Source organism: Seriola lalandi, unplaced genomic scaffold, assembly GCF_002814215.2.
Source record: "Seriola lalandi dorsalis isolate HSWRI2012SDOR001 ecotype SW California unplaced genomic scaffold, Sedor1 jcf7180002054383, whole genome shotgun sequence".
NCBI lineage: Eukaryota > Metazoa > Chordata > Actinopteri > Carangiformes > Carangidae > Seriola > Seriola lalandi.
The window spans coordinates 81,197-101,267 of NW_019524936.1; the positions used below are offsets into that span (position 1 = coordinate 81,197).

Sequence of the window (20,071 nt, forward strand, 5' to 3'; positions counted from 1 at the left end):
CTTCCTCATATGTGATCTTGAATGTGCAGAACAATAGCAGGAAACAGAGCCAGTTGGATGTTTTCACCCTCACATGTTGGCACAGAAAAGACACAGAACACATGAAAACATCCTCAGTCAGACACACATACACACAACACAACATTTGTATTGTAGGTATTCACATTTATAGAGTCTTCATACGCTTTGTGTTTGGTTTATTACTGTGCAAAAGTGTTATAATTGTTACAATTATATAAGGAAAATATGTGTATTGTTAGAGAAAAATATAATATGGAGAATAACACACTACATGACATAATACATTATACCATTATACTTTTGAGAATGTCACTACATCATCACCATCCAATGACAAAGCACCAAAAAAAAAACAAAATGTTAACTTTTCATGAGCTGGAAAAAAAAGAAAAAAAAGATAACTTCCAATAAAATCTTGTCACCGGTGTCGTAGAATTTCTCTGCTATCTCTGAGTCAATGAAAGTGGGTAAAGCAGTGTAGGAGATGTCTGGCACTGTAGGACCATTGGTGGGCTTCATTGACGCCACTTTTTGGCCAACTCAGTGTACATAAATGCGAGCGCAGCCCCTCACACACACACACACACGCGCACACACACACACACACATGCTCTCGCCCATGCTACAGCTGAGAACACTCCAGATCAGTGGCACTGTATGAAATGCTGGCTTTGTCTTCTCACACAGTGGCCACTTTCATTCAAGGGCAGTATGTGGGTCTATTGTTGTCTTTCAATATTTGCTGCCGGTTGATCGTCACTATAATGCTCTGCAGGCAGAGAATACATTGGCTGTCGCACAGTCATCCCGTTGTGTTTCCTCTGAGAAACATGGAAATGACTGCAGCCAGTTGTTGCAGTTACTGAACCGATGTCAGAAAGTGAATGATTATTGTGACTCATTTTTATCATGACGGTACGGTTTGATGTTCCCCAGTCTCCTCTCATCAAACCATTTGTGTGTGTCTCTATGTTTGTCTTTGGGGGGAACCTCTGTGTCACTGTCACAGAGTCAAGAGTCACGGAGTGCCCAGCGAAGTGCGCTTTTCCTCTTTCCTGCTCGTCAGAGAGAGGCTATTGTTGTACTCTCTATAGTGTTCATGAAAGGTACGGGAAAAGCAGATTGAGAAATTTCGAGAGCGATAGTCCAGTCCACTCTTAACAGTTTGTTAAGTCCATTGCAAAGGGCCTCTTGCTTTTAGAGAGGAGTATCATTCAAAAAACCATACTCTGACAAAAAGGATCATATGTATTTTCCTGTCACCAAGAACAGCACGCTGTTGAAACCTTTCATAATGATACATTTTCCTGAAGTTTTCCGCCTCCATTATGTAACTTTGGTCAAATGAACACTTTAATTACAATGGGTAGGGGAATCTACGAGTGAAAGTGATGCAGAGATTCCATCAGCGTTGGATTTGACATATTAATTAACAAATGTTTACACAACAGAAATGCACAATTAAGAGTTCTTCATTTGAGCAATTAGGGATGAGCATGTCCATTCATTTCATTGTGCATTGTTCTAAGAGCCATCACCCTACCCTGTGCTGCCACCTCCAGGATGCTGAGGCTCAGTCTTGTGACAGTGCAGAACGTCAAGGCTTTCACGTCGGCTCGTTTTGTGTGTGTCATCTGCTTTGATGTTACTAACACGAAACAAACGTGATCAGTGATTGTTTGCCCACTGAGTGTATCTGTGTGGTCAGATTGCTTCTATATCCAGTTGATAAGAGCTTAGTATGAACAGTTGGTGGACTGCACCACTGGGTGACAGTGGGTTCTAGTTGGGTTCTGAGACAAATGGAACTGGATCAGCACATTAAGTAAAGGGAAACTATTGTCTGTATTTCCAGTAAGTCATTTGACGGTAGTGGTGATGCACATTATTACTCCTTGATCAGTCTGACAAATCTCATAATACACATACGTATATAATATATTACTTTTTATATCACTCAAATTGTAGTAATATTATATTAATTATATATTAGTGATTATTTTATTATTATGGTCATTGCAGAGGTGTCCAGAAGTGTAATTGTGAGAGTGAGATACATGTTCAACTGTATCAGCTGATGATTATTTGTTAAGAATTCACATAGACAAATCAATTGCCAGTGGGTTTAGTAAAGGTAGTAAAGCAGATGCAGATGTTTCCTAGGGGGCCAGGATGAGAGCTTTTCTTTCTTGAATAAATGCCCTTTTGACAGGAAACTGGATCAAATACAGAACAAAGGCATCTGTGTTTGGCTCCCTTCCTTGTGCTGCAGCGACATCTACTGTTCTACAAATGTAAAACATGAGATGTCTGAAAGGTTTAGCAGGTAAAAGTAGATTTTTCCAGTGAGCAATGCATTATTTCCAGATGACCAGAATAGATTTGAAACACCCCTCGACTTGTAAATATAGGAGGAAAACTGTTATTATTGCATATTCTCAGGGCAATGAGTCAAATAACATTTAACATGAAGCTCGGACTAACAGAGTTTGAAGCTTGGTATTTCATATAACATTTACAGTTAAAGCTTTATCTTTCCACCTCATTTCATTTTGCTTATCTAATGTCATGTATCTTGCTTTCTTAGTATTCATTTACTCCTTATGTGTGTATGTATCTGAAATGCTATAAAACAAAGATTACTATTGGTACTATTGTTATTTTTTAACAGGGAAAAACCAGTGATGTTATTCATTCATATGCATTAAAGAAGAATAGGCAGGCGAGACACAATAAAAACACAAACTATAAAGATGGTAAATTAAAACAGTCTTTTATTTTCAATTTCAATTTTCCTCAAATTATAGAAATCAAAATCCAAAAAAGTCCTTTACAAAGACAGGATAGCTGTGTTCATACAAATCAACACTGTTACATAAATACACCAGGTTTGCAACATTTCCTTAATACAGACACACAGTTTACATTTATCAACAAAAAACAAACAAAAACAACAGAGGTTTGAAATACATAATCATAGGACTACAAAGGTAAAATTACATACATATATTATGGTCATTTACCATGTTTATGTGGTGTCTAAATCATTGTCCATGTCTCATCTAGGGCCGAGCTTTAAGGGGGCCTTCGGAGACGAGAGGTTCTTCTTGCTGTTGTGGGGCTTCACTGGTTTGGGGTTTTGTTTTGGTGCTGTCTTCAAGTAAAAATGAAGCTGTCAGGGAGGAGATGTAGAAAAAAGTGTAAACGATCAAGGCGCAATATCATCACAGCCCACAAGAACATACAGACAAACAATAAATTACGAGCCTCGTCTAGGGCTCTTTCCCTCTAGTACCTGCTTTTTCCTCTTAAAAAAAAAAAAAAAAAAAAAAAAAAAAAAGTATAGTCTTATTCAGCCATATATGCCCTGTCCATACAGACACAAACACACCTGTATGGCCTCAGCTGGTCCCACTGTAACAGTGCTGGTGGAGGAGATGTAACCCGGGGCAGATGCAGTCACAGTGTAGGTGCCTGGTAACAGGAGTCTGAAATAGTCGCCATCCACTCCTGGAGGATCACACACACAAACACACACACACACACACACAGGGAAAAGATTGGTGGTTGAAACATCCAACTACTGTTTCTCAAACTTTAAGTTACACAGTGGTGGAAGAAACATAAGTATTCAGATCCATTACTTAGGTATTAGTAAATTGAATAAATAGAAAAGTTATATTATTATATATTATTCTGATGGATTATTATTACTGATGCATAAACATATAAATAACATTTTAATGTTGTAGGTGGCCAAAATGTAACCGATTTTTTAGCTATTTTGTGTCACCAGTTGGTTTCATTTACTGTATAATCTTTATATAACCAATATTTCATGTGTTCATTTCAGGTTTTCAAAATCTTAATCTGCAAAGTAAGTAGAGATTGTGGCAGACAAGTTAAAAAAATACTATAAAATTGAAATATTTCCCTCCTAAATGCAGTGTAGTAGGAGTATAAAGTAGCATGATATTTAAATACTTAAGCAAAGTACTTGAGTAAATGTAAAACATTGCATGTACAATTTGCATTATTTTCAAAGTGCATTTCGACCATTGGCCACCAGAGGGCAGCTTGTTCCATTCCAGTGTGAGGATTGACTGAACTTTTTTTATTTTTTTTTTTTATTTGGATGATTCAATAAAATAAAAAAAATAAAAAAGACTCTTTCCTATTTCTCATACACTCTTGCACAAGTAATATTTTTGGACACTAATCTTATACGTCACAGACCAGGACATTAGCAGATCATTTACCACAAACCTAAGCCACATATTTCTTCAACCCTGGAGTCATCAGTAAAAAAAACAAAACTTCCAGGAACAATAACCACATCTGTACAATAATTAGCTGTTGTTCCCTCAACTGCTTCTTACCGCTGGTCACATCATGGTGGATGCCAGCTACTGCAATCTCAGCATTGCCGATAGGGTTGTTATTTTCATCATACACCATGCCTTTTATCCCATGATGCACCTGAAAAAGGAGAAACGTGTGTATTACTTTTTGTAAATTGTGCACAACCCAAAATATAACAACATGTGCTAAAAAGTCTATTAGGTAAGTGTGACCACAGATAGCGTTGTGTTTGAATGTTGCACTAGATTACAGCATTGATCGAAAAGATCATATCAGGCCATCAACTACAGTTTAGAAGCAAATGCCACGACAGTTAGACCTTATTGACCTTTCCCCGGTCCGCAATAGACATACAAGCAAAACAAGACCAAAACCGTATCTGCAGGCCCTTTCAGTTTGGTTTTTCAGCGATGTGGAAAAAAGGTATGCATTGCTAGACCCTCCCTTGTGGCTTTACAGCATCACTGTATTTTATCTCAGTGGCATAAGGGACATTTTGTCTTCAAACCAAGGCTTAATTTAATGCTCCACAGAAGGTAAAAGTCAGCTTACTTGTATTACACTGAATTTCATGCAGCTCATTTTGAGTCACTTTATCCAGAGAATCCCAGCCAATACTTACAGGAAGCCAGAGTATTGGACTCTTGACTCTTGGCAGTTGCATTTTTGTGCGTAACTGTATGACTGTGTATTTGTGGTGTGTGCAAGGAGTTGCTAAATTGTAATACTTTATTGACATAACTGTAATCTGCCAAAAATTTGAGTGTGTGTGAGTGAGTGTGTTTGTTCCGACCTGTTCCAGGTACGAAACCAGTGCCTCTCGGTTGCCCAGCCACTCTCTAGGCAGTGCTGATGCTGGAGGGAACTTATCACAGCTCAGCTCCAGGGTGATCTCAAAACAGTTGGTGTACAGGTAGTTGAAGTCCTGCATGCCTGAAACACAAAGATATTTGATTTCCCTCTAGATTTCATTAACGTAGGATAGGTGGAATTTGTTACAGTGGACTCAAAAACCATGGGTGAGCAATTTTGGTCAGTGAGATAGTGGACACCAAAGCTTTTACTAAGTTGTATGAAAGCTGTTTCTTTTGATTCTTTCACAAAAGGCTGGACTTTAAGACCATTTTTTCACGGACTTTCAGCACACCCAAAGCCAGGCTTGCTTTCTGAAAGACCGAACTTTCTAAAGCCTAATGCATATGAGGCCGTTATTGGGAGGGAAAGTTCAAATGTAACCTCATAGACCATGACATAATACTTGGAGCAAAAGGAGTTGTTAAAATAAACATAACATGCTGCTACTAAATGCGACTGCGGGTGTTTTTCACCCAAATCAAAAAGCTCGCATGACTCAACTGAAAAGCTCAACAGATTCACATTCCTTAGAAGAATCCAGACCAGCTCAGACCAGGACTTACAGATCAAAGACTCGGGTCTTGTTATTGCTGCAGTTTCCAGGCAGTTTTGATGAACTTGGTGTACTGCAACTTCGAGGCATATGGAAAAAGATTGCTGGAAGTGTTCATCAAGTCTTAAAACAAAGGTCCCAACCCATAAACCAAACAAGAGGGGGCTGAGGACTTTAAGTTAGCTGCCACTGCCAAAGCTTGTATAACTCCCAACAGCCTGTAGGTGGCCAATGCCAGAAAATAAAATGACTTTGAACCAAACCCTAATAACAGCCCCACTAAGCTTGCTGGCTCTTTGTGTGGCACACAAAAATGAAAAAAACAAATCTCTACTATTCAGCGTATTTGCAATTGTTGGGAGATTTTCGCTACTAATGAGACACTTAATCCATTTACACAACATAGGATTTCAAAAGCCAAAGACCAGATATAGTGGTTAACACAACAGTAAAAATACAGTAAACACTGTATATTTATATGGGGAATTGTTCCAGCATAACTACTGCCGGCTTAGTCGGTTTTAGCACTTGTGTAGTAAAACTAGGTTCATAAAAAATAATGGTGTGTGCATGTCTTTATTTATTTTAGTCAAACTTCTCTACTATTTACTAAGTGTTAAGGGACTGTATGAAATGTATTTGGGTGGCAAAAGCAAGGCCGCCCCCAGAACCACTAACTAAACACTTACAACCACTGTCAGTGACAAAATGAACTAGACACAGGTGGCAGATCTGTGCACCTTGAAAACATAAATCTGTAGTGACATAAGTTCAGATACCCCACCTCCCCACTAATAATTTTCATACAGTTCCTACATACAGGGTTTCTGTTGACACCTCTAGTCACATATCTGTGGTAAACTGATTTCTGATGGTGATTAAACCCTCCAAGGTGGTGTGATTTACAGCTAAACTGAGGGGTCAGTAGGAGTGCAGCTGTTGATGAACAGGAGGTGAGGAAGTCAAAGGCAAGAGGTGAGCACAGAGGCCTCAGGAAGGGTCAGATAGTTCATGAGGACCCTGGGAGAGCGTGCCATGCAAGCCACTCGAGGCATTTCATTCATGCTGAAGTCATTCACGCAGGTGGCCTTGTCTTTCTTTGAAACGGGAATGATAATAGATGTTCGTCCGACACTTTGTTTTGTACTCGGAGGCAGTCTTCACCCGCCCTTCATCTGTTCTGTCTCTGTATCTGAGGTGTATGGCCATGCACGTCAATGTGTATATCTCATGCAGCTGCATACTCTACTGCTAATGAAAGCACAGGAGGTCTGAATATAAATTGTTACTGATATTGGCGATTTGAGTGTTGGACACAAAACCTGTGAGTGTATCTTTAAAGATGATAATTTACATGCATTTCATGATTCCAGTGTTGTTTCTAGTGTCTTTCAGTTAAAAGTTTTATTTGTTTCCGCTTCATGCTGCTAACGAACAGACGCCTTTCTTACCTTTGGACAGAGAGTACCAGCTGGCCCCGTTGGTGATCCCCTCATCAAAGAAGTCCCCACAGTTCCAGCCCTTGTGCATCCAGCTGTGAGCGTATGAGTAGGTCCTCGCCAACTGTCATCACACACAAATGCACACGTGCCCAGTCACCCACAGCACGTTTTCACACACAGGACATCAGATGTCTGGGGAGAAATTCTTAATCTGCAGCACACCTGTCTGAAGATTTTGTCATCCGGAGTGGCTGCATACGTGGTCCTCCCTCGAATGCGGGGATCTCTCGACTTGTCAAAAGGGTAGTTGGCCACCACAGCTCCTCCGTGGAGATTGGCCGACAGGACAAAATTGTAGTTTTGCATCCATTTTATGACTGCCAAGGTCTCTGGTTCAACCTGTAGAGGATAGTCATTGAGAAGGTTATAAAGGAGCTTAGAACTTTTAGGGCTGAGGTACTTACCGGCCATATGGACCTTTTTATATACAGACACACCCAAAGACATATTGAATCCAAGTACTTGTGATACCGTGGTGCAGTATTTACATAATGTCCTTTATCAAATGTCCGACTTTTATTATTGTTAAATAATTAGTCCACAAATGATTTCCCAATCCTTTAAACAAACCGTCTAGTATATTGTCTAGTTATTTATATGAAAATATTATACATAGCCTTCACTTCACCCCAGACCTTAACCAAACAGCATCAGTGGACTGAAGACATCTGGTTTTCTTTTCACCAACAATATACGGCTTTCTCTTGGCTGGTTATCTGGATAAATTCTAGTTGTCTCCGCCTTGCCATATGCACATATTTCCTCTGTGGTTTTTCTTACCTCTTTTTGGCAAACCGGTCAAATTATAGGCGACCATGGTTAATTCTTCAAGGCATCTTCTACCTTTCTCAAGCCCATGAAATGATCCCTCAACTTTATTTGCAGTGCACTTTCTCCCACATCCTTTAATGCTGCAGTTTATCTAATTTTTTAAATTTTTTTTATCAAGGCTCTAAATGAATCAGCAATGGTGGTTAACATTTGTTAAAAGCCCCTTCTTGTCTGTTTTTGAGTCTGGAATTCAGGGAGAAAGATGAGTTTACAAGATGATGCAGTACTTTAGTAAAAGCCGCCAGAATGGAAACACAACAGTTACTTCTACAGTAAATCTACAATAACAAAACTAGTGATTTGTTTGCCACAAAGCTACTTTAAAGATTACGTAAGGCGGTTAACATTTAGCTGTCATTAATTAATGCATCTCCTTCTGCACAAACAGGGTCAGGCTTTGCGTCACATTACCTAACCACATGGCATCTCCAGACATCCAGACTACAGACAGAGCCCTTCAAATTCCAGTTCATGCTGTCATTTCTTTTCTCTGTCAGTGGTAACTATCCTCACGCACTCCTAGCTCTATATCATGTCTGGAGACAAGGAGTAATACCTCTCCTTGAATACGGTATGTAGGAAAATAAACAGTCTGTTCACAGTTCAAGAATAATCAGGCCAGTCAGGGCTCAGTAGCCTTGAATACAGCATTGCTATCAAGAAGCTTTTCTTCTGTTTTGAGGAGTGGCAGGTATTTATGATCCATGGGTCTTTATATACACCCATATGTGCTTTGAAGTCAGACCTGTCACCATGGTGTAGGGTTACATATATGAAGGGCGCACACACACTGACAATCATATCTCAGCGTTACACTACTAAAGTAACTACACAGACAGCGAGAGAGGAGCGCCTCATCTTAAATCCAAATCCACACAAACCCACACATTCTGGATCACTCAGTGGTTCATTGACATTTCGTGGTTAGTTTTCACACTGTATGAGGGATGTCCTCTGCGCGCCAATTTATTGTCAGCGGAGACTCTTGCAAAAACATTGCCTGGCCTCATGGTGCGAGGCGGGCTCTTTTTCAGAGGCTGAGTAAATACTTTATTTCGAAGAACAGAACCTCGCTGTCAGTCTGTGAGTAGTGGAAAAACCTAAAAAAAAAAAAAGGATTCCTGAGCGAAATTAACCGTGAGAAATTACAACTACACTGGGAAACTCTGAGATGAGAGCAAGCGCTGGTCCTGTTTTGCAATTTATTCGAGGATTGAAACTATGCTTCTTCACCCAGGAATCCAAATACTCCATGAGTAGCGTGCGACACCTGGAAGGCCCTGAGTTGTTGTATTTGTCAGTTATTGCAGCTGCTGGCCAAGAAACATATTTTTTCACCTCTGCCCTGTTTTCGTGATAAGGAAAAGGGGGAAAACTGTGTGACTAACTAAAACTCATTCCTCTGGATAAAACATCATCAGCTGGCTAATGTAAATGTAGCATGTCTGAGGCTGCAGGCGAGCACAGGGGCTTGTGGCTTCATGCAGCCTGCGAGGATGTAATCCTGACCAGCATGAATGAATGAAGTATCTGTAACAGCGGCACAGTTTCTCTTTTGTGTATCTCTTTCAGGCGGCAGTCATGTGGGTAGACAGCCAGCCCGCAACTGGAAGGACCAGCATTTTAGTCTTCTCAATGCATTTGCAGCCCAGGAAAAAAAATAAATAGTACTTGCGCGGCATCAACAAATTAGTTGATATGTGATCAAAGCGGTAAATAATACTGAAATAATTTCTCAATAATGCTATACTTCGTCAAAACCTAGATGAATGTTTACTCGGAGGAGAATATGCACTTCTCCTCTGACTCTAACTGCACATTTGATAAGATTTGCGGTCCCTTCACTGATTATAGCTTCAACTTAGTAGTGTGGATTGATTTCTGTGCCTCTCTGAGCGTGGCTCTCTATAGTTTATATATGTAAAGAACGCTCACTGGATCAGTGTGTTTGCACAGCATATCGCAGTGTGAGAATTTTTTTTGTCTTTTTTTTCTCTCTGTGTCCGACTGAATGTCAGCTGGGTGTATCAGGGTGGGGTGTTTTGTTGTTTCCTTTTTGTGTTTTAATATAGAGTTGTTCCAAAAGTTCAAAATAAAATAGTAAAAAAAATCTTAAGACCATTATTTCTAAATAGTGCAGGTAGCTACGATGGTTATACTTTCCTCCAGTTAAACCTATAACATCACATTACTAATTACATCCCTGTTTTTTACTCTGAGAAGGGGATATTACAAATTTTTATATTAATTACTTTACAATGGGTAAATTACATCATTATTTCTCATTGTTAATATAATATCGGATGGACAGATGACAGATTAACTACGTTGTCTATTAACATTAAACCTAATGTAATGTCTTTTTCATATATGGTTAATTTGGTCAATAGTGTCATAATGTGATGGGAGCAAGCTGTGTCATATTTGACTGTATTTAGCTTTTGGAACTTGTAGGAATGTTTTTATTATATCTGTAGAGATATTACATTATCTAGCAGTAACAACACTCAGTGGCTTCAGGAAGGAGGGAGCAGAAGGCCAGGCCAGTTGAAGATAACATTACTGCGGATGAGACGTCCCCCAGGATCTGACCTTAAATAGTTATTCTCGGCAGACTGTTAGTTATAGTTTGACAGCACACACTTGCATACTTCCACATGCTCTCTGTTCATTTTGTTCTGCAGTGGTCTAAAACAGTAAGTACGCAGTAAAATATAGCAGAGGCCATTCAATCAACCATGTCGCTCCCACAGCCAAACTATATGCATTGCAATATTGAGCAACAAATAAAATACTTCAGCAGCCAAAGCTGTCTTTGTCTTTCAATAAATGATAGTGAAGTGTATTCCCTCAGTGCTATTCACTGTGTAGGGCAGGTTTCTGTTTTGCATGGGAGAGGACATGTAGTTGCATGTACAGTACCTGACAGAGCAGAGAGCTTTGTGTGTTTTTGCCAGGTTAAAAATATTTCAAGGTGCACAGTGTGTACATTTGTAAGTTGTTTCCCAATAGTCTCATAGCAACCTAACTATCCACAACCAGGGCTCCATGGGGATTGTATTGGTAAGTTCAAGAAAGTAGGCATTTGTGTTCTTTGGCCACAGAGACTTGGCAATGAACAGACAACTTTGAGTGAAATCGCAGGTTTGTAAGCTATGTGGAGATTCAGGCAGCACCTCAAGGTAGCAGGTAACAGTTACACTCTGAGACCGCAGAGTCGCTTAGTTCAACTTCTCATGGTGGTGATGGGGAGACAAAAATGTTTAGCTGAAGCTGAAGGTCTTCATATACATTGCATACTGTATATCTTATCTTGTGTTACCATTCAAGAGTGGGGACATCTGTATTTTCCATTTAATTTTGTTTCCTTCCTTCCTACATTTTTGAGGCTTTTTCTGAGCTTGAGTCCACAACAACTGTCGACAAACAGATGCCATGACCGATAAACTCATATTATTTATCAACAAAACCTCTGGACTGTCTTTAAAATTAAGGCGGGATCTAAAAGATCATCTTTAGAGATGCTTTTCTTGCACTTTGCCATGTGGGTTGGAAAGAGTGCGTCTGCCATTTCGCCCACCTGTTTCAGTTCGCAAAGACAAAAGCGAGCGGCTTCTTTCAGACCCAGAAGAAGAAAAGCACAGTTTACACATAGGTTTTACAGTTAAGATCCAATCCAAATGGGTCAGACCGCTCTGGCATTCACAAACATACACAACATGCCTACAAAGCCATTTACTGGGTCTACTTATTTATGCATAAATTTACGCACAGTTTCTTTTTATTTAATTAAAGCTCAACTGGCTGCAGGTTCTGATCCGGCACAAATCTCATGAATTCATTCATGTCAACAAAGTTAAAGCCAATATATCTCAGCTGTGCTACAGCTGCTCATTATTCAACTCTATATTCAAACAATGAACACACACTGACACAAGCATGAAAAATGTCCTCATCCATCTTCCTCTCTCACCCAAACATGCATATATTTGTACGCATGTGCACACACACATATGCATTGATAAATGGTGTCTTATGGTAAAGGGTGTCCTCAGTGTTTATCCAGCAGCACTGACCTGTTGCTCCCAGTTGTCGGGCAGGGGCAGGTGGTGGTTTCGTCCATTGGTTTTCTCGTAGTAATACATGAGCGCATTCAGGTCCGGAAAGTTCCGGTTCAGATCCATCTCTCTTGCGTTCCCTCGACCCACCAAGTAGCCGTTGAACTCTGGACCCTGTTGACCCAAAGAAAAAATATCATGTGTGGAAAACTGCAGCCTGTTGAGTCACCCTTGCTTGTTGCTCAGTTGAGTATTTTAAATCATCATGTTTTGGCTTCTGGGGTTGTGTTCTTACTGCTTGGTAGCAGAGAAGGAAAACTGACTTTCATTATTGCACGAACTGCACAAGCAAGCAGTGTAACAACAGTACATTATTTTCCAACAGGTTTAATCCACAATGATTAACTTGTTCTCTTAGGAATCCAAACTTAGATCTTTCCCAAAACACTTTAATGGACGATAAGACTACGCCAACAAGAATGAAAATTCAAGACACGTTGAGTCCTGACTATAATAAAAAAGGCTATAATATAGCAGGGCATGGCACAGTATTGAAAGTTTTCATCCCTGCTAGCAATGTGGCTCTAGGGATGGCAATGATGATCTGTTGGTCGGTGCAGGAGGAAAAATCTCATAACTGCTGCCATCAAATTTTGTACAGACAGTCATTGTACCCAGAGGATGAAGCCTAATGACTTTGATGATTCCCTGACCTTTCATCTCGTGCCACCGTGATGTTCACATTTGTGGTTAATGATGAAATGTCTCCACGACTAATTTGCACACATCCATGTTCCCCTCAAGGTGGACTTTCATATAGCGCCATCATAAGGACAACATTTGTTTTATGGAAGTATTTTGTCAATTGTGGTTTACCATGAAATAGCTGCAAAACTATTTTAGCCTCAGCTGCACTTTGTGTTTAGTGCTAAATAGCAAATGTTAGCATTCTCACAAATTAAACTAAGATAAGCATGGTAAACATTATACCAGCTAAACGCTGACATTTAGCTTCTGACGTTAGCATTTAGCTTAAAGCACTGCTGTGCCAAAGTTCATCCTCACAGATCCGTTGGCATGGCTGTAGACTGATTCATTACACTCAGGAGTCAGAGCGCCTTGGAATTTTCATTTTTGTTTACATTGCATTGGAATCCAAAGATGACCTTTTATCACTGAGTGTCATTCCAAAAATGTCTTTTTGTTATTGACTATAAAGCAAAGATGCCTCTTATTGAGTTGCCTCTTTTTTTATTAGGAGCATATTCCAGAAAGTGATGTGTTCCAAAGTAAGGAGTCATATGTTGGATCTGGATAGTATTTGTAAACATTTCCATGCAGGATTCTCCAGAACTTTCTGATCTGCTGGATGCCTTCTGATGCCATAGACATGATCATTTTTGTTGTTTTTCTTCAAAAGTTCAATTACTACCTCAAATCAGTACTGTGCCCTCCAGGAAGAAACAATCCTCCCATTGTTTTCCAGATGCTGTTGCATCCAAACATCTGTTGATGCAAGAAATTATAGCGTTGTGTGCATGTGTCGTCTGAGTGGCAACGAGAGGGACCTTCATGTGCAACTGGCCTGCTCAGGACATATAATTAGTCTCAAAGAGATTGTGAATGTGTGTGTGCGTGCGTTAAAGGGGGTTGCGTGTGTGTCTGTTGTTTCACGGCCCATATAATTATCCCTGGTAGAAAGCTAGGGGCTCTCTCAGGGAGCTGATCGATGGGATTATTACAGACATTAGCAAACAGTGGAAGAAAATTACCTGATAGTGTTTGGCTCAGAGTTGCTCATCTTAAACACACGTACATTCATTTTATATCAAATCAGATACCTTTACGTATACAATATCAGACGGAGTCAAGTCAGATGTGTGTTGAATGTGTATTGAGCTGTGATGACTTGCAGGTATTGAGTTTCACTGAGGGACCTTAACATTTCTAAAATTTCCACTGGCAGGAACACAATCGAAGAAAAATGTGGAAAGTTTTTCTCCACAAGTGGCAAATGATTACTTGAGAAAATAAGCCAAATGTGTCCCTGTGGAAGATTTTCCATTGTTTTCTTTTGGCTTGTGGGAGCCTGGGGCTCACATGTACTATCAGGGTGTACATTACCTGTCTGGCAGCCACCTCGTAACCATCTGGGTTCATGGAGGGCAGGATGTGGATGCGCGTGTCATGGATCAGCCTCATGATCCGCTGGTTTCCGGCCCGATACTCCTCACACAGAAACTGGGAGAACTTAATGAGCAGCTCACGGCCGAGCACTTCGTTGCCGTGCATGTTGCCCACGTACTTGAACTCTGGCTCCACTGGGAAGGAAGTGGAAAGGTGTAGGGGGGAGGCATGAGGTCAAAAAGCCACATAGAGCTGCCAAGCGTGACATTTAAAATGACTGCCTGAGTGCACACCTACTTACACATATATGAGCACACTCACTAGTTAAGCTGTCTTTTTCATGTTTTTAATTCAGCCTATGAGTTTTAATGAGTCTCTGAGCCACTGTACTGACTGTGTAAATGTTACAAGATTTAAATTATATATAATCATCACATAACCTGACTAATAAACTTTGGTCAACAGCTGCTGCTGTGGCAATAAGAAGCATTTATATGATAACAGCTCACTGAATTTCCTTATATTTACCAAAATTATCTTGAATCAAAGACATCATCATTGGGCAGCCTGACTGAGAGAAAGTGCAATGGGACAACAAGAAGGTAGCAACAAAAGCTCTGCGTGAGGCACACTGTGTTTACTTCTCATTATGCTTTTGTAATAAAACTGTGACATGCTGAAACTTTGTATAGAAGTACCACAAGAGCCATAAAGCAAAGTGACTCATTAAAATCACTTGCGCTGTAAGATGCTATTGTCAGCTGTAAGAGTACTCCACCAATTCACCAATTTGGCATTACACTCCTATATCACTTTTTTTTTAATTCACACTTTCTTCTTCCTTGTCACAACCTGACACCTACATTACCCATGATGCAACTCCACTGGTGACAGTTTTATTTGAGCTTTGACTGTGCTATGCTAGTTGCAGCTTTTGCAGCCTCTAGCCTCAGGCAGACATGAGGAGCAGGCTACAGCAGTCTGGTAAGCTCCACGCCCCCAGACCAACACTGACTCCAGTGACATCACCTGAGGCAATTTGTCATCTGCAGTAGTTCTCCCCAAGACATGTAAACAGACTTTGATGTGACCTTGATGTGAAGTTCCCCTTTAGCTAACTGATCATACCAGACCAAGTGAGACTGAAGTGGCCGTGTATTTAGACCAACGAAGGTTGCGTTTTATTGCTTATGGATTCAATTTTTCAATTGTAAGAGGAAGAAATTGTGTTATTTCTTATCTCAACACATGCCTAGCCTCGCGTTAAACTAATTATTAAGCTTGATGTTTTCACATTATTTCAATTTCATGATAAGGATTCTCTCAAGGTTCAGCCAAAGGTGAGCTGTGGGGAGTGAGTCTGATTACAGCTGATTGAGTTATTTGGATAAGGTCATCTGGCATTCCTATGATTATCTGTCAGTGATTGGGTGAGCCACCTATCCAAACAGTCTCCCTCTCTGTATAGGGTTCCCTCCTCCCAGGGGTCCCTTCATTAATCACTGCTGCTGCGTTGAGAGACCTGCAGGCCCCCAAACACTGCAGCTAGAGGACAGAGCTACTGTTGAGCACTGGCTAAACACTATGGTGTTTATAAATGTGTGTGCCCAGTAATGATTATTTTACATTATACCCATAGTACATAGCATTGCAACTGTTGTAACTACTTGCTTTTCTCTTGCTCACATGCAGAAGTAATTGTGGGTTTTTGGGGGTTGGGGTATTGTGCGGGTGAGCAGATACTTCCAAATTTATGAACACCCTTCTCTAATTGCTTCAGGCACCCAAATGGCAGCTTGGGCACTGCAATTCACCCCCTTTTCTTTAACAAGGGGCCAACTGGCCTTGAGTTCAGAAAACAGTGTTGGCTTGAGTGTTCAGCTTTTAAAAAAAAAAAAACGCACACACTCAGCAGCATGTGAAAGACATGAACTTCCTAAAGGGTGCAAGAGGGTTGACCCAGACAAGACCTAAGGTCACTCCCCTCCGTGAAGTGCACAGTTCCTGTTTTTCACCCTCGGTCACCTTGCAACAAAACAGGCGCACATCCTTCTATTCTACTGAAGGAAGCCCCTACGTGTGCATATGCAGAAAAAAATGCAAGCTCAGCCACAGCCAAAAAAGTATTCCCTGCAGTTGTCAAGCTTTTTTTTTTTCCCCTTTTTTTGTTCAAGTAGCTGCTATTATAAAGAATGCAAGAAGAATGGAAAAGTCTTTAAAATTGCTCACATGCGGAGTGTGACCCTTTGGCCTGCTTTCAATACAAACTCTAGCTGTAATGAGTTTATGGTTTTCAATTTGCAACCGATATGCAAAATAAACACCTGAAGAGCTGATTCAGTGGTTAGGAAAGGTGGGGAAAAACAAGCAAAGCTTTTGCAAGAGCGGGTTCAGGGTTAAAGCCTTGTTGACTCAAACTGAACCCCTGTGTCATCTGCTCAGCTCTGAATAACACCCCAGATCTTGTCAGTGGCTGGATGGCAAAACTTGCAATGAATCACAGATGTTGACTCAATTCTTTCACTTTTGCCTTTGCGCATTCACTTTGAGTTTTCCACAGTTTATGGTCGCTAATGTTTATCAAAGAAGCCAGCTAGGGAGAACTCCTCCTTTTTGTCTTCGCTGTTTAAGCCAGACAGTAATCCAGCTACATAAAGCCAAATCGAAAGCTTGCATTTCATCTCCTCAGGGGGAAAAAACCAGAGCCCCCACAGACTGCTCTGTCCTCTGCCAGCTATGTTCTCACTCCCCACAGTACAAAGTGCAAAACAAAACACCAGTGACAGGGCTGGGGCATTAGAAATCCATAATCATTTAAAATCTATTTTCTGTACCACCAGAGAAATGTAACATGTTTGTTTATCAGCATCAGGAGACACTTAGTGACATTAGAAATAGTATGAACTCGCTGTCATTTCAAAATTTTAACACATATAAACTGATTTCCACATTTTGTTTAAGACTGAACTTTATATATTAACCTGGATTTTGCTGTGTGACTGTTATGGATATTTCTTTTATTGCTTTTTTATCATCCTTGATTAAAACACTTTTGATCTTAATGTAACTTGTCCATCCACACTGGACATTCAGACAGTGAATCAGGTGTTACTCACATGCTTCATGGATGCCCGGGTTATCACTGAACTCCAGCACGTAGAGGTGGCGCCCCTCCACGCTGCGCCCGATGCTGTAGATGCGCGTGATGTAGGGGCATTCGCTCTGCACTGCAAACAGGGCTCGCACCATGTCCTCGAATCGGTGATGCTGGAATTCTGAGCCGGACACCAGGAGTCCCATCAGCCCCAGCAGGACAGCAGCAAGCCAGGAAGGGGTCCACCCCTGCTGCATGGTCCCTCAGTCCAAGTTGTGCAGCACAGGAGGAGATAAGAGGAGTCTGGTAAAGAGACTGTTGCAACAATGCAATACACTCACACACTTTCACTTTATGTTTATCTCTTTACACGCCAAACATACTGCTCAGTCCCTGCTTGCTCTTTTCCTTTCTTGTTCCCCTTCTTTCTCCTGCTCTCCCTCTCCCCCTGCCTCCTCCCACATATACTCCTCACACTGAAGAGCAAGTAAGGACAGCCCCTCGCTCCTTCTTTGTCTCACTCTCCTCCTCCAACAGCTGCTTCTCTCCCTCTCTCTTTCCCTTTGGGTCCTTGTCAAGTACATGCAACTTGCTTTATTGCTGCTTAGAATGCTTGTGCTTCAAGTAGTTCGCCCCACAGCCCCCTCGGCTCTCGGCACACACAATCTGAATTTCATTCTGTCTCTCAGACACTCATTTTCTATCCCTTTCTTTGTCTCTTACTCTGGTTTGGTTCTATACTCCCTTCCTGGGAAAGAGGGGTTGTTTCCACGGCACTGCTCTCCCCAACCCCTGCAGCCCTCAATCATCCATTCATTAACTCTTAAGTCAACACACAACCCCTCTGTGTGTGTGCGTGTGTGTGTGTGCGTGTATGTGTGTGTGTGTGTGTGCGTGTGTGCGTGTGTGTGTGTGTGTGTGTGTGTGTGAGGGCGCGTACATGTGCCTGCACTCCTCAGATGAATCAGTGTGAGAGCTCTTTCGCAACCTTTGGACTGGTTTTGTTGCTGTTTCCCCAAAGCAGCATTCATACACACACACGTAGGAAAACATACCCACACATGCTCCTATGGCCCAGAGAAGAAAGACCAAATGCTGCAATTAAACTTCTAAAGACACTGGTTGATGCCAAGACACATGCACCCCCCGCGCACACACACACACACTAACACATGCTGCAGAGTGTGCAAGGGGTGCTGTCAATCAAACCTCCTGGAGAAAAGAGAAGCCTTTTCCTCACAGAACGTTGTGCAACCGCTTGGGGAAGTGTCTAAAAAGAGAGTAGGGAAAGGCAAATGTGAAGCAAGAGAAAGACTTGAAGATAGAAAATTGAGCAACATGAAGCTCAAGAGAAGGAGAAATGTCAAACAAGATATAAAGAAGGGAAGATAGACTGATGAGGATGGAGGGAAAGCAGGGGTAAAAGGATGAGGATGAGAGACAATGAAGAGGACAAAACTTAGTCACACAAAAACCAACCAATTACACATCCTATATGCATCCTTGCAATCGTTAAGCTAAAGTAAGAGGGACTGCTCTGGACCGGTCCTCACTGTCTCTGTTGGTGACTGTCTTTCTTCAGCCTCACTGTTTACATCTGGCGCGTCTCTAGGATTTGCTCCGCTCGCCAGTCGCGTTCACATCTCACTGCCATGCCAACAGCATGGCTGTTGGCTCTCAGCTGTGACTTTCATTTCAATTAAACAATGCCAGCAAGATGCAAATAGAACGCAATTGTCGAGCAAAAAACTAAATGTCCCAAAACATCCTTTAGTTAATCAGATTCAACGGATCTACGTCGTCACTGCCCCTGAATTTCGACAAAACAGCTCGGGACACTTGTGTCTTGTGTCAAAACATCCGATGTCTGGAACGCCTTGAAGAATTTCACCTTGAATTTTAACCCAAGGTGACTGTGTAACCAAATGGAAACACTAAGGACTAGTGACATTTTTTTGGTGAAATGAACTGGAGAGAGCAAGAATCTTTATATAATCTAAACTTGACTTCATCATCCTGTTCACATGTCTAAAATAGACAAAGTGTTCCCTTGTTGCCTGCTAACAATCTAAACATTTGTTTTTCGCCTGAAACAGCCTCATACAGCGTTCAACCAATAGGATTCAGTGTTCATAATCATCCTTACGCAAGGCCAAACTTCCGACAGATTGAAAATGAAGCTGAAGATGTGAAAGGCAGTGTGTCTCATCCCCACACATGCAGATGCAGATCATTCACATACTTTCAAATTTCTCTAATACGACTTCTTGTGAGAAAATGACATCTTGTGGATAGAAATAGTAATACAGCAGTGGACACGGGAGCCATGCAGGGTGATGGATGTGTGTCAGTTGCCAAGAACATGGTAAGAATGTGGCTTGTTCATTGGTGCACCAGTGAATGAGGCTTAGAGTTCTTGTTATATAATCTGAATTTGACTCATCTAGTCGGTATAGTGTAACAAGTAAAGTATAGTGCCTTGGTGGAGATAGTAGACTTTATTTTTTCATTTTATAGAAAGGACTTAAACACTTTTTTTTTTCTTTTTTTTTTAAATAAAGTAACATTTAACAGCTTCATGCATCTGAAAGAACAATTTAATTTGTTCTCTGGATTTCTTTACACCTGTGTTTTCCTTCAGTGATTTAGTAAACAGTTAAAACTTTGT

The 20,071-nt window shown here is 40.9% G+C and overlaps 1 protein-coding gene across 1 annotated transcript; it reads right to left on the bottom strand.

The window, feature by feature from the left end:
- Positions 1-2,777: 2,777 nt before the first annotated feature.
- cpn1 (carboxypeptidase N, polypeptide 1) lies at positions 2,778-18,076 on the bottom strand. The gene is made up of 9 exons (XM_023409164.2): positions 17,426-18,076; positions 14,307-14,503; positions 12,201-12,356; positions 7,456-7,632; positions 7,243-7,354; positions 5,177-5,316; positions 4,401-4,500; positions 3,413-3,531; positions 2,778-3,193 (listed from the first exon to the last, which is right to left on the bottom strand). The coding sequence occupies exons 1-9, from the start codon at positions 17,658-17,660 to the stop codon at positions 3,080-3,082; spliced, it is 1,350 nt and encodes a 449-aa protein (XP_023264932.1). The 5' UTR covers positions 17,661-18,076; the 3' UTR covers positions 2,778-3,079.
- Positions 18,077-20,071: the final 1,995 nt, after the last annotated feature.